We start from the raw sequence: 15,147 nt of genomic DNA on the forward strand, positions 1-15,147 counted from the left end.
CTTCACATTAGCACACGTCGAAGTTGTTCGTTCCATCAATTTTTTTAATCTCAATTTTTTACATTAAAGACTGTACAAGTCCTAATTACCAAATTTTTATAGAGGACTTACTTATCTTTCTTTATAATGATTATATTCATGAACCACTTAGCAATAAATCTCCAAAGAAAACAAATCCAAATGCTTAAGTAGCAAACTTTGGTTTTGAAATAAGTTTGTTGAGTTAACAACCCTCCAAAGGCACCCCCAAACAAGATTGATTGTAAAAACTATTATGGATGTGAGAAAGTTCTTACGAGCAAGCAGCAGGAATGAAAAAATAAATAATAATAATAATAATAATAATAATAATAATAATAATAATCTAAAAAAAGAAAGGACCACAACAAATTAAAAATAAAAAATAAAATAAAAAGCATAATAGTCACAATCACACAGAGAAGAGAGGAAAACAAGGCTTACGAGGTCTAATAATAACCTATAAGCATAAGTAGCCGTTGATAAATTATTCGTTATATCACAAATAGATTACAAAGTGTTTATATACTCACTAATAACAAATCTCTCTAATTATCTCTTCAAAGTCTCTCCCTAAGGGAGGACTCTTTGACTAAAACCACAAAACTTTTCTATTTATATGATGTGGGGTGCGGAAGCGTCAAGAAGCAAAACATGTCTACTTCTAAAAAACAAGAAATAAAACACATTTACTTCTAAAAATAACCTTGAATACACGAAAGTTCTTTGAATCCACAAGGAAAAAGAGTTTTGGAATTATAAGATTTCAATATCTATTTCTTGTCAAACAATAACTAATTAATGACTTACTTAGTTGACAACTAATAGACTATCTTTTATACCAAGGAATTAAGCACAAATAAATAAAAAAATGAGTCAAATCTCCAAACTTGATTCAAATTCTATCAAATACTCTTATTTATTTTATTATGAGTTTCACCTAATCCCAAACGGAAGAGTTATAAGTTAGGCCAAACTCAACAATACATCTGAGATTCTGAATTGAATGAAACTTCCAAGTAACTTAATATAGTGAATTTTAAAAGGACTAATACAACATGACAGATTAAATAAAGACTAACGCAGCTACAAAAGCTTCCAACACCATAACTGAAAACACTACATATTACACCACACTGCAACTCGATTACTAAATTACTAATCTCTAGAAGACATTCTTATATAGAATGACTAATACAACACTATAATGAACAGCACAAACCACGAAAGCGGAAAGACTAATTAACCCACTTTCCAATACATAGCTTTTGAGATGCATATATGGGCTTAAGAATATTCATCTTCTTCATCATCATCAGGCTGGTCATCATCATCATCGAGAATCGCCTTGCCCACCTCAGTGACCGCATCCATTAGACCAGAGCTTAATCCATTCCCCAACCCCTCAAAAAATTGACCTGCGAAGCCATTAGCGCCTCTTTTAGGCCTCTGCTTCACATTCGGATCGGTAGGAGGGTGATCCACAGTCCTTCCGAACTTATAAGAAAAAGCTAGTGCTCCTTGTGCCTCACCGTCTGAGGTCACAACGCTTTTACTCATATGTTTTTCATCTTCTGCTGCATCATCACCAAAGCATTTCAGCAGTTCTGAGATGAGCACGCGGACTTCACCAATGTCTTTGTCCCTTATACCGTGACTTTTCCGTCGTGACTTGAGCTTAATAACCAAATCAAGATGGTTCTCCTGAGCTATAGCAAGGTTGATGGTGAACTTAACGTTGAAGTTCCATGTAGGGTTTGAACCACCTTCTAAGTCAACCGATGTTTTTCTCTCAGAGGAATGGAGGACATTGTTGTGGTCGCGAATGAAAACTACGGCATAAGGTTTCATTTTTTTGACATGATTTACGTACTTCAATCCCTGAGCGGACTGAATTACAAGCTCTAAGGGACTGTAACTCATGTTGTGTGGAATTTAATTGGAGAGACGAGTATGGGTGTGAGTGAATGTATATGCTGGTTTGCTATTATGTTAGGCTTGGCAATGTGAGGTGGCTTATAGCATCACTCATAATCTACTTATAAGTGCACGAAGACGGAGATAAGGTTGGAAAATTCCTGGTAGGGTATCCCAAGTGAACCATTCAAAGATGATTTTTATAATTAATTAATATTTAGATGACAGACTTATTCAGTAAGACTTTAAAAATTATTCACTTTAAAAATTAAAATCTTTCGTAGATGGCAGACTTAGTCAAGAAATTTTATAATTAGGAAAAGTTTAGGAATTCATTAATAAATTATTTCAAAAAAGTTTTTAAAGGAAAAGAAAAAAAAAAAAAATTTTTTCAATAAAAGTAATATAAATTTTTTTTTAAAATAGTTCATTAAAAAAATGTTTTAAAAGCATTTGTAAAACACCTTTTGTAAAAGCCCGCCACAATTGAAATTGACGGGCCATGTTTCATTGTTTCATTCAAATTTCTCTTCCCTAACTCATCGTCATCACAAAACCCTATCACTTTTATTGTTAGCTTCCTTTACTTCACCTTTTTAATTTGCATTATTTTCCAATATTTTACCTTCTAGCCACCTTTCAAAAGACCTTATCAGTCAATGTAAGTCTTCTCATAGTCTCACACTAACTCTCTTCGATCTCTCTACTCTTTCATTCTTTATTTTTCCTTTTTTCCGTTTTCATTTCTATTTACTTCAATTTATATTTATTTATTTTATAGTTGATGATTTTTTTTTTTTTGCCTTTTATTTATTAAGTCCTCTTCATTACTAAAAAAGGAAAAAAAGAAATAGATTCTACAAATAAAACAAGGTTACTTTTCCACGCGGAATACAAAAATAAAACGACACAAACCTCTCAATCAAGGTGATAGTATGTAAAGTATTCATGCCCAAAGAATGTAGCTGGAGCTCGATGGTTCCACCTAAGAAAACCTCTAAACGATGAAAACCATCACCCCACATTAAAACCTGGTGTTGAGGTTTAGGAACTTCCATAATTAAAACTCTCATTTAAGTCCCAAAAAGATTACACAAATTGTGTGGAAAAACATTAGAACAAATGCATATTATTTTCCATTTTGAATATTAGCCGGTGCAATCACACTCCCAACTCTTGGGAAGAGAAACTTGAGAGATGAAGTTGATGAGCAAGTTGATGGGAATGAACATAAAAGAGGGAAGGTACACAATGAGGATGGTTTTTCAGAAGATTTATCGGCGGGGGTGGACAGCCACCCTTGCCGGAAGCAACGAGGCTATTAAGCTGGAACTGCCAAGGGCTTGGGAACCCTTGGACAGGTCGTAGCTTTCGCAAGATTGTGAGGGAACAAGCTCCCGCAGTCTGTTTTCTGATGGAGACTAGACTGGATAGAGATGGTTTTGAAAAATTATATGGTAATTTGCCGTACCAGAATAAAGTTATTGTGAAGCATCCTGATTCGGGTGGAGGATTAGCATTTTTATGGAAAAATTCTATCACATTGGAGGTCATAAACTACACGGTGAACCATGTTTTGGCTGTAGTTACAGAGGAAGACAGCTTTAGATGGTTTTTGACGTATTTCTATGGATGGCCTGAGGCTCAACAAAAGGAAAAGTCTTGGAGATTGTTGGAATATTTGAAGACATTTCTGGAAGGACCTTGGCTGGTTGTAGGAGATTTTAACGCTTTTTTACATGCCTCTGAGAAGAAAAGTAAAAGACCACCACAATATTCACAGGTTGATGCTTTTAGGGCTGCATTGGAGTCTTGTCAGCTTCAGGATTTGGGTTATACAGGATATCATTTTACATGGAATAATAGGAGACCGGGTGAGGCAAATACTAAAATAAGATTGGATAGAGCCGTGGCCAATAAAGAATGGATTGGGAAATTTCAAATGAGCAAAGTTTTGCACCTTTCCACTCATGCTTCGGATCACTTACCAATTCTTTTGCAGGTTCAATCTTTTGTTCCACAAAGAAGGGAGAGAGGATTTAAATTTGAGGAGTCTTGGCTACTTATGGAGGATTGTGAGACTACGGTAAGGGAGGCCTGGGATAGTGAGTTGATTGTTGAGGAGGGATTGGCTTCAACATTGAAGAAGATACAAGTCTGTGGTTCAGAATTAATGAAGTGGGGTTCGACAAGAACAACTCCAGATGCGGAGGCAATCAAACAAATTCAGAAGAGGCTGGACAGATTAAATGAAGAGGAGATGAATTCTGATAGCAAGGCTGAATATTTAGAGTTGAACAAAAAGATGGATGAGCTCCTCCAAAAACAGGAAATTTATTGGGCCCAACGGTCTAGAATTTCTTGGTTGAAGCATGGTGATAAAAATACTAAGTTCTTTCATTCCAAGGCTACACAAAGAAGGAGAAAGAATCATATCCGGGGTATTAAAAATAGCCATGGGCAATGGGTGGAAGAAATAGAGGAGGTGGTGGCAGTTGCTTCTGATTATTTTGAAAACCTATTCCTGGAAGGAGCATGTGACCGGATGGAGGAGTGCCTAGATGCTGTTCCACAGATGGTGACTGAAGAAATGCAGGAGGATCTGTCTAGGGAGTTTACTCCAGAAGAAGTGAGAGTGGCCTTATTTCAGATGGGACCTACAAAAGCTCCTGGACCTGACGGTATGAATGCCCTTTTCTTTCAAAAATTTTGGCACATAGTGGGTGATGATGTTGTTATGGCTGTCTTGGATTTTTTAAATAATGGTCACATGTTATCTGAGATAAATCACACAAACATAGTTCTTATTCCTAAAGTGAAAAATCCTGATAAAATGTCTGATTTTAGACCTATCAGTTTATGTAATGTGATTTATAAGATTATGTCAAAAGTTTTGGCAAACAGATTGAAACAGGTGCTTCCATATATAATATCGCCCACCCAGAGTGCCTTTGTACCAGGGAGATTGATTACGGATAATGTCCTGGTGGCATATGAAACACTACATACAATGCATGCTAGGAAGAAGGGGAAGAAAGGGGCTTTGGCATTGAAATTGGATGTTAGTAAAGCCTATGATCGTGTGGAGTGGCAGTTTCTTAAGGGGATTATGGAAAAGATGGGTTTCCCAGCATTGTGGATAGAGAGGGTGATGAGTTGTGTTACTACTCCAACTTTCTCTATTATGGTGAACGGTAAACTTTATGGTATGATACACCCATCAAGAGGATTATGACAAGGTGACCCATTATCACCATACTTGTTTCTTTTATGCACAGAAGGCTTTACAGCTCTGTTGGCAAAAGCAAAAATTGAAGGGAGAATTAAAGGGGTTTCCATTTGTAGAAGAGCACCCAGAATTACTAATTTACTATTTGCTGATGATTCTCTGTTATTTTGTCAAGCTATACAGAATGAAGGGCAAGCTGTATTGGAAATTCTTCAAACATATGCACAGGCTTCAGGGCAATGTGTGAATCTGGAGAAATCTTCAATTTATTTCAGTAGTAATACCACAGACATTCAGAGGCAACAGATGCTGCAGATCCTGGGGGTGAAGGAGGTGGAGAGATTTGAATCTTATCTAGGGCTGCCTACATTGATTGGAAGAGCCAAGTATCATACCTTTTCTTTTTTAAAAGACCGAATTTGGAGGAAGCTGGAAGGGTGGAAAGGAATGTTGTTATCTAGAGCCGAAAAGGAAATTCTGATAAAGGCGGTGGCCCAATCTATCCCCACTTACACAATGAGTGTGTTCCAGCTTCCTATGAAACTATGTGATGAAATTAATAGCATGTGTGCTAGATTCTGGTGGGGTCAAGTCGGTGAGGAAAGGAAGATCCATTGGAAGCGGTGGGACAAGTTGTCAATTTCAAAGAAGGAGGGTGGAATGGGCTTTCGAGATTTGAGAGATTTTAATTTGGCCATGTTGGCTAAACAAGGATGGCGTTTGATCCAAGCGAATGATTCTTTGCTTTATCGGTGTTTCAAAGCAAGATATTTCCCTCGGTCTTCTTTTCTAGAGGCCAAAGATTCACCTGGTTGCTCCTATGTGTGGAGAAGTATATTGGCTTCTTTGCCTATTCTTAAATTGGGTTCTTGTTGGAGGGTTGGTAATGGGGCTTCCATAAGTGTTGTAGGGGATAGGTGGCTCCCTAACCATCCCACAAATAAAATTCTGTACCCAAGAGATGAGCTGGTTGAAGATTTAGCAGTATCAGATTTGATTGATCCGGAGTTACATATATGGAGAAAAGACATGATTATGGGACTATTTCATAGAGAAGATGCCAGAGCTATTTGTAGAATCCCCCTTAGTCGAAGATCTATTCCAGATTCAATTTTTTGGCTGCATAACAGAAGCGGTAAGTTTTCTGTTAAATCCGCATATAAGCTTGCTAGACAGATTCAACTTCATGGAGATAGGGCCGAGACTTCAAGTGGTTGTGCTGGGAAAATAGTCTGGTCAGTATTGTGGAAGCTTAAAATTCCAAATAAAGTTAAAATATTTGGATGGAGAGCTTACCATGATATTTTACCAACATTCTACAATCTATCACGGAGGAGGGTCATAACTGAAGATAAATGTCACCTATGTACTAGGGAGGTGGAGACAACAACTCATGCTTTGTGGGAATGTGCTGCGGTGCAAGACGTATGGGCTGGTAGCATTTTGAAATTGCAGAAAGGTCCCTCTATTTTTCATGATACTCTTCAACTAATGGAGTTTCTAGTGGACAGGTTAACATTTGAAGAGTTGGAACTGTTCTGGATCCAAGCTTGGATTATTTGGAACCAGCGGAACTATCTTGTGCATGGCGGTCAACTAAAGGATCCTAAATGCCTTAATAAACGAGCAGAGGACTTTGTTCTGGAATTTCGGCAAGCCCAGGTGCAGTTGACAGTAGCTCGGACTGAGCAGAATATTTCTGATCAGTGGCAACCTCCACCGTTGGGTGCATACAAGTTAAATTTTGATGCTGCTATGTTTTCGGGGCTGAACAGAACAGGTATAGGTACTATTATTTGAAATGAGAAGGGGGAGGTTATGGCTGCAATGTCTGCTGTCGGACTAGATGCAGAAAACAGTGAAGAAGCTGAGTTGATGGCCTGCAGAAAATCCTTGGAGTTTGCCGTTGATACTGGGTTTTCAAGATTGATTATTGAGGGTGATAATGCTAATGTTATTCAAGCTATTTCTTCATCTCTGCCTAACAATTCCTTTCTTGGCTGCGTGGTGGATGATATTCGCCACTTGATACAGGGGTTAAATTGGGCTAGGACTAATCAAACTAGGAGGGGAGGGAATACAGTGGCACATGTTCTTGCCCAATTTGCTAGAAATTTAGAGGAGGATTTAGTTTGGATTGAGGATTCTCCTCCACCCGCTGTGGCGGCCTTGTCTCATGATATTTCATTTTTATAATTGAATGAAAGTTGCCTATTCAAAAAAAAAAAAAAAAAAAGCTAAAATAGAGTCAAACCAAAAGAAAAAAGTTCTTAGTTATTCAAGAAGACTTTGATAATATCTTTGTAGATGGCACGGTTGAGATTTGTGAAGGTGTGCTTTGGCAAAGAGGCAGAGATTTTTTTTTTTTTTTTCTTTCTTTTTGATGGAAGGCATAATTATATTTAAAACAAAAAGTTTTGAATTACTAGCATTTTTCACAATATATTGTAAATGGTCAAGCATTTTTCTACTTATAAAATAGAGTAAATGGATGAATATTATTACATTACTTTTTCATTACGTGATCTTCCGAGAAAATGAAAGAGAAACGCATCAAGTGGAAGGTAAGAGACTTCTATTCTTTTGCCTATGCACTATTCTTGGCTATATGTTCAATGGTTCAACAACCTTTAGGCTCCATCTACGCAAATCTCCTCACGAAAAAACAACATCAACTCATTGTTGAGGATCTAACTATGTGATTTAGAGTTTTATAATGATCCAAGTATAGCTGTAGCTGCATCTATACTTACATCTCAAAAGGACCAGTCAAAGTATAATTAGGGTTTCATCTGGTAAACATTCACTATGGGTCTCGTCAAATGTTCATACAACATAGACTTAAACAATCAAATCTAATCAAATTTTTACAATTTGCCAATGTATTTGCCAGTGTCTATGTTGTGTTGTAGTGCCCCTAAGCCATTTATTGTCATGTCCCCAACTGAACCAATAGGTTAGACGTGACAACAGTTGCACACTTGCAAAGTTTTTACCTAACAATTGCGCAAGGACTACATAAAAAGAAAAACTATCCTTAAATAATCAGTAAGTAAAATCAAATCCAATTATCATCAATAATTTAATTGTCAAAGTCTCCAAACATCAATCAAAATAAATTCCAAATTCCATGTGCATAAAAAACTAAAGAATAAGTGATGAAGTTGAGAAGTTCACCAATGAGTCACACAATGCCTTCGCGCTCATATGTTAACCTACACAAGACAAAGGAGAAAACCTATCAAAGGGCACCGGTACATGTGGTGCCAGCTAAATACCCTCCGAAGGTCAAGTCAAAAAGTATTCTCTCAATTCTAGAGTGCTAGAGAGGGTAAAATAATGCGTACCTTGGTTTGTGAGGGTATTGGGGCTTTTATAGTAGTAGAGGGTTAACATCTCTTCCTTGGCGCAGAAGTCTTTTTCTTATAGGACTCTTCTTGTAGAATCCCAAACGTGATGGACAGATCTTCTCCTTATAGGGAAGATCTTTACTAAATATATGAGATTTCTAAAGTCCAAGTAGCGCAAGGATTCTGTTTAGGGCCTTATGAGAATGGGCCGAAATACTCCCACTAAAGGGGCCCAACAGGCCCATGGCTAACCAGCCCACCTCTCTCCGATCCGTCCATATCAGGTCCGTCTACATGAGATCCGTCCACTTAAGGGCCAATGCAAATGACGGGTTCGTCCATTCTTACGCTCGCGGACTGTAGCCGGCCCGTACAATCACAATAGGCATCCTAGCATGTATTTTCTCCCTTTCAATAAGAAAATACTAAATGCATTCAATCTTATTTTAAAAGATTCATGAATACTTACTATTTCCTAGGAAACACTTAAAAAAATGGAACTAACGTCTCTGAAGATTAGTTTAGAGATTATTAATGCAACTGAACCGAATGAAACTACAAAGGGTACATTTCTTAGAATTAATAAATGGTAAGCATAACAACTAAAATTATCCCCAAAAGAAAACAAACAATAGGAAGACTGATACACGTAGTGTAACATTAAGATAATTGAAAGTTTGTATAAATAGAGTCACACGCAGCTAGAAAGGCTGCAAGCACAAAACAACACCCTAACACTAGTTCATTACATTAGGAACACCCTGCAATGACTTGCTTACTACAAAATGTTTTAAGAAAGGGTAGAGTCTATTACACACATTTTAGTATACACATATAGTACATGCAAAATACAATTTACAAAGGAACTTGTGACTTTAAGTTATGACTTTGAAAAATGTGACTAATTAATGTTGGGAGTTCCCCTGTAAAATATTGCTATATGTATACTTAGTTGTGTGCATTAGTCATTCCCTTCTAAATGACTATCACAACACGAAATTAAGTAGCAAATCAACCACCACATAACAAAGGACAATCCACTTTCCAATATACATTCCCTTCAGATCCCAAACTTATTGATGCTTCAGTATGCTTCTTCATCTTTAGCATCATCATACAAGTAATCAGCACAGGAGTCAACACCAGATGGGTCAACACCGAACATCAAGAAATGTTTTTTGGTTAATTCAATTAGTAAAATCTCTTTATATTGAATAAATGATCTCGATAAGAATTTTATGATCATAAAAAAGAAATCTATTAATGTCTTAATTTAATGGTATGGATCAATTATCATAAAATAGATTATATAAATTTCAAATCATATAACATCTATGAAAAGAAAAGAAAAAAACCAATTTAGTGAAAATGTCACTTCACTTCAACAAAAAAAATAAAAAGTGAAAATATTGCTAGATCGTATTATCATTAATCAAGTACATTATATGTTGATATTTACAAATAATAAAAATATACGCATATTTTTCTTTATTTTCTTTTCTAAGTGGATCCCATGATCATTGACTTTAAAAATGAACTCTTGGACTAATTGCTACAAGTTCCAAGTATATTATCTTGCAAAATTTTATTTGCATCCTTCCTTATTGCTTATTACGCACTTCTTTACAGTCCTTACACCAAATTATCTACAACATAATCATCAACGTTAGCATCAATATTCAATATTGCTATCCAATTTATAAATGTCTATCTTAAGATTGGCCTAGAGTCAGTAAAAATTAAAAAAATCACTTATGACGTCCCAGTTTTGAGACAAACAACCATTTATAAGAACAATGCTACAATTATAAATTATTTTATAGCATTTTTATAAACTATTTGTAGGGACTCAGTTTGGATTGACCCTGAGTACGAATGAGTTTTCAGTCCAATCCAGCCCAAACAATAAATTTATAGAGAGTGGGTTAAAGGTTTAGGCGCTGGCCGTCGTTCATCAAGCATGAACTTTCATTTATAAAAAGATACTTAGAGTTTCTATACAACTGGGAGGATGCTCCTCGGCCCATGGCCGAGGAAGCCTTTTTCTTTTCTTTTTCCCCCCCCCCCCTTTTTACTTTACTTGCTTTCCTTATATAGTCTTCATCTTCCTATCTCCTTATTCCATCTGTTGATCATTCACTTGCCTCTCTTCTGGCCGCCTGTCCCATCAGAGACCTTATCATTACTCGAGTGGTTCACTCTGATCAACGTTGCCCTGCCAAGAGGTTATATCCCCATTAATGCGGCCAGGGGGGTTAGGTGAATGCATTAAATGCGAGGGTGACAGCTTGTTTTGGGCCTGGTCTTTCCCGAAAGTCACCCTTGTCAGGCCGAGGATGAGGAGGTCCTCGGCGTGGATTGGGAAAAAAGGCTTTCCCCAATTTAGCCTTGAATAGCCAGTGTTCCTCGGCATGGGCCTTGGGCCTGCCACCCGATGGGCCGAGGCTATCAGGTCCACGAGCCCCACAATAGCCCCTCAAAACCCTGCTGCACGTTCCCTCGGACGGGGAGGAGGGTTTTGATACCTGCAGGCCCTCTAGACGAGTCACCCCACTTCGGTTCGTGTTAATGCTGGCGGCTTTTTGACTGCCTGATGCGTGTTTTTAGCGTTTCAAGACTTAATGGGTGCCCACATTAAATTTTAGCGGCACCACGTTCCCCACTTTCAACGGTATGATCTCTTGCTTTTATAAACAAGCGGTTACATTTGGGGAACCTAAGGGGGAGTATAAGTACCTGTTTGAACTGCCTGGTTTCATCATTTTTGCGCTTACAACCATTGATGCGTATGACTTGCGTCTAGTTCAACTTGTACTCTTCTTGAAGAGCATCGTCATACTTCTGTAAGTCTTCTTCTTCTAGTGACCCTCAAATTTTTCTTGGTTCTATCCCTTCTTTTCTTCTTCTGGAATTTTTAGCTGTCCTTGAGGGGATGGGTAAGTTTAAGAAATTGGTTGAGTCCGACGAGCTGATGAACAAATTCATTGTCGACTATGGGATACCCAATAATATGAGTCTGAAGTACTGTGAAGAAGGGGAGTGGTACCTTAAGAGGAGAGAGGGTGAAGTTGTGATCCCAATATTCGCTTTTGTAGAGGGAGGGATGAGAATCCCTATGAGGCCGGTGACCCTCAATTATCTTAGGCATTTCCGCCTGTCTCCTACCCAGTGTGCCGCGAATGTGTTTAGGATATTAGGGTGCGTAGATATCTTGAATGAGAAAATGGGGCTGAGACTAACTCACCACGATGTGAACTGGTGCTATAACCTTTATCACCTGAGGGGTAAGACGTATTATATGAAGACAAGGGACGATAGGATTCGTCTCATCCAGTGTTTTCCTGATTCCAACAGGGGGTTGACTCAAGATTTTCTTATAGTGTCGAGAGAGTGGCACAACGGCTTTCATTGCCCAACAGTAGAGGGGGAGCCAGGTAGGACATCCGAAGTAGGAGACAATTTAGGTTTCAGTATTTTCAAGTTTTATAACTGTATATTTGATTTGGTTCACTAACCATAGGAGTTTCACTTTTCTTGCCACAGATCCGCACGCTTTTGTACGTCATTTCCATCTGGTTAACAAAGCGGATTTGGAGACCGTTCTTAGGTCGGACCTTTTCCTAAACGAAACTGATAACCAGGTCAGAGCTGCTCATCACATCCTCGGATGCGACCCAGCTCAGAAATCATTCCCAGTCCCGAAGCACGTAATTAGAGCTCGTGACCCTCGGCTTGCGCAGATCACCGTGGTGGAAGATGGTTTTGCATTTACTGAGGGGTCTTATATACCTGAAGGCATTCCGCTAGCAGGTCCCTCCTCATCCCAACAAGTAACGGTGGCCGAGGAAGGACTATCTAAGAAGGCAAGGGAGGTGGTTGAACTGAGTTCCTCTGAGGACGAATATAGCGTGTTCAACCTAGCTGATTAGTCCGAGGATCCCTCTGGTGATCTAGGAGACCCTCATTTGTCCGAAACCGATCTCCAGTCCCTAAGAGTTGGTACTCAAGCCAAGATGGGTTTAAAGAGACAGCCCCAAACCAATCTTCTTGACTTACTCGAAGGCGGTTCAAAGAAGGGTGGACCAGAAGAGTCGTAGCCCCAGCCTCCAACACCTCCGCCCCAGATTTTAACTGTGCAAACTAGGTCGTCTTCTGCTCCCACAGTAACAGACCCTCCTACCGAGTCTCATGACCCGAAAAGGAAAAGACTTTCCAAGGGTAAGGAGCCAATGGATGGGAGCAAGTCCCATTCCTCGCCCGAGGAGGGTAGGTTTCGTAGGCCTCCAAAGCAACTGAAGCTCGGCGATCAACAGAAGAGTAAGAAGGCCAGCCAGCAGTCCGAGGTTTAAGCCTGGCTGCCCGCTGCCATGCTCTATGATCAGCCCCTGATGGATAACGCGTCGATGCGGGAATCTCAAGGAGCTGAGGGGGCTCTTGTAGCCGAGGCTCTGGAGAAATCTCTTCTTCTTCCCACTGACATGGCCGAGCTAAGAAATATGACTGGGGTAGAGGTTGTCCTCGACCTTAAGAAGTATCTAGGAATGGTGGGTCCTTTGGCACCTATTCACTTTATTCAAAGTTTGTCGCTTAGTACCTTTCTTTCTCTTTACGAAGTTACTTGTTTTTATTGTCAGGCTATCCAGGCTCTTTTCAGGTTAGGCGAGGAGGTCGATGACCATAGCAATGCCTTAGCGCAAGAGCGTGACAAGTTCTTAGAGGCTGCCAATACTCTTAAGAGATCTGAGGCTGACCTAAAAAATGCGATCGAGGATCTGGCAGAAATGACGAAGGCCAGGGATACTGCTGTCTCTGACCTAGCCATGGCCAGGAAGCAAGCTGAGGATCAAACTAATCGCTTGCAAGACGTTGAGGGCCAATTACAAACTATCAAAGAGAACATTACCTATATAAAGGAGAAGTTGACCAAGGTAATCCATGAAAAAGGTGTTGCCGAGTATGCCAGGGACGAAGCTGTGAGAGCCAAAGACGATGCGGTATTTGCAAAAATAGACGCTGAGCGCTCTGTGGAAAAGGCAGAGGAGGATGCTTTCGCAGATGGGGTGGCTAAGACTGAAGCCACCCTTCGGGCTCAAGTTCCTGTAGTGTGCAGGCATTACTGTTCTCAAACCTGGCATGAAGCCCTCAACCAAGCAGGGGTTGATGCCTCATCTGATCTTAGAAGGGAGGACAGGGTATATTACCCTATTGCCATTCGTGAGGTTGCAGCACCTGCTCCCGAGGAGGGATCCTCATTACCAGCGGTTGAGAGTCACGATAAGACCGCCGAGGATGCACCGTTAACTGGTCAACCATTCGAGGAGGTTGGGCCCTAGAGAGCGTTGGGGGAAGTTGTAACCGAGGGTCAGGAAATACCACAAGACGTGGTAAGTCCTCCAGCGGATCTTTCGAAACCAAGCCCTTAGGCCTTGGCCAAAGCCTTTTGATTTACTTCTTGGCTTAATGTGCCTACTGAGTTGAGGAGACTAGTATACGACATAGGATAAATTTGTTTATTTTCTCTTTTATTATTTTTTATTTATTTATCTCATTTTGTTTCTTGCCTCAGTGGCGTTGTAAGGGAGTTGCATACTTTCCACTTGATCTGAATATTTAATACTTTGCTTCCAACTAATGATATTTTTCTTTTATTAGCTTTACTATTGTATTCTGCTCAATATTCGTATTCTATTCTGGAGTTAGCCTCATGAAACCATCTGTTATCCTTCAAATATAAATCTAAAGACCGTATTATAGCTTAACTCTAGGTAACACTTTGGTTTTTCTCCAGATAGTTATTTTTCTCCATGGGTTCGAGTCCGAGGACCACACGATACCCTGGTTATGTCTAGTACCTCTATTTTTCCATAAGTATCTATTTTTCCATAGGTTTGGGTCTGAGGACCATGCAATACCTTGGTTCTGTCTAGTACCCAGGTATAATGGCGTGTATAGTTTTACCATAGGCTTGGGTCCGAGGACCATGCAATACCTTGGCTCTGTCTACCACTTCTATTTTTCTGTAAGTATCTAGTTTCCCTACAGGTTTGGGTCTGAGGACCATGCAAGACCTTGGTTCTGTCTAGTACCCAGGTATAATGGTGTGTATAGTTTTACCATAGGCTTGGGTCCGAGGACCATGCAATAACTTGGCTCTGTCTACCACTTCTATTTTTCTGTAAGTATCTACTTTCCCCATAGATTTGTGTCTGAGGACCATGCAAGACCTTGGTCCTGTCTAGTACCCAGGTATAATAGTGTGTATAGTTTTACCATAGGCTTGGGTCCGAGAACCATGCAATACCTTGGCTCTGTCTACCACTTCTATTTTTCTGCAAGTATCTAGTTTCCCCATAAGTTTGGGTCCGAAGACCAAGCAAGACCTTGGTTCTGTCTAGTACCCAAGTATAATGGTGTGTATAGTTTTACCATAGGCTTGGGTCCGAGGACTATGCAATACCTTGGCTCTGTCTACCACTTCTATTTTTCTGCAAGTATCTAGTTTCCCCATAAGTTTGGGTCCGAAGACAATGCAAAACCTTGGTTCTGTCTAGTACCCAGGTATAATGGTGTGTATAGTTTTATCATAGGCTTGGGTCCGAGGACCATGCAATACCTTGGCTCTGTCTACCACTT

The 15,147-nt window shown here is 39.5% G+C and overlaps 1 protein-coding gene across 1 annotated transcript; it reads right to left on the reverse strand.

Annotated features, from left to right (window-relative positions):
* Positions 1-1,305: 1,305 nt before the first annotated feature.
* Positions 1,306-1,941, reverse strand: LOC112017925 (protein SRC2). Its single transcript, XM_024050380.1, has one exon. It carries the CDS (start codon positions 1,939-1,941, stop codon positions 1,306-1,308), a length of 636 nt encoding a protein of 211 aa, XP_023906148.1.
* Between the last annotated feature and the right edge of the window lie 13,206 nt (positions 1,942-15,147).

This window comes from Quercus suber, unplaced genomic scaffold (genome assembly GCF_002906115.3).
Source record: "Quercus suber isolate HL8 unplaced genomic scaffold, Cork oak 2.0 scaffold_516, whole genome shotgun sequence".
NCBI lineage: Eukaryota > Viridiplantae > Streptophyta > Magnoliopsida > Fagales > Fagaceae > Quercus > Quercus suber.

What these genes read in the sequence shown, in the direction of transcription:
- LOC112017925 (XM_024050380.1), bottom strand. Translation starts at nt 1,941, where the DNA reads ATGAGTTACAGTCCCTTAGAGCTTGTAATTCAGTCCGCTCAGGGATTG.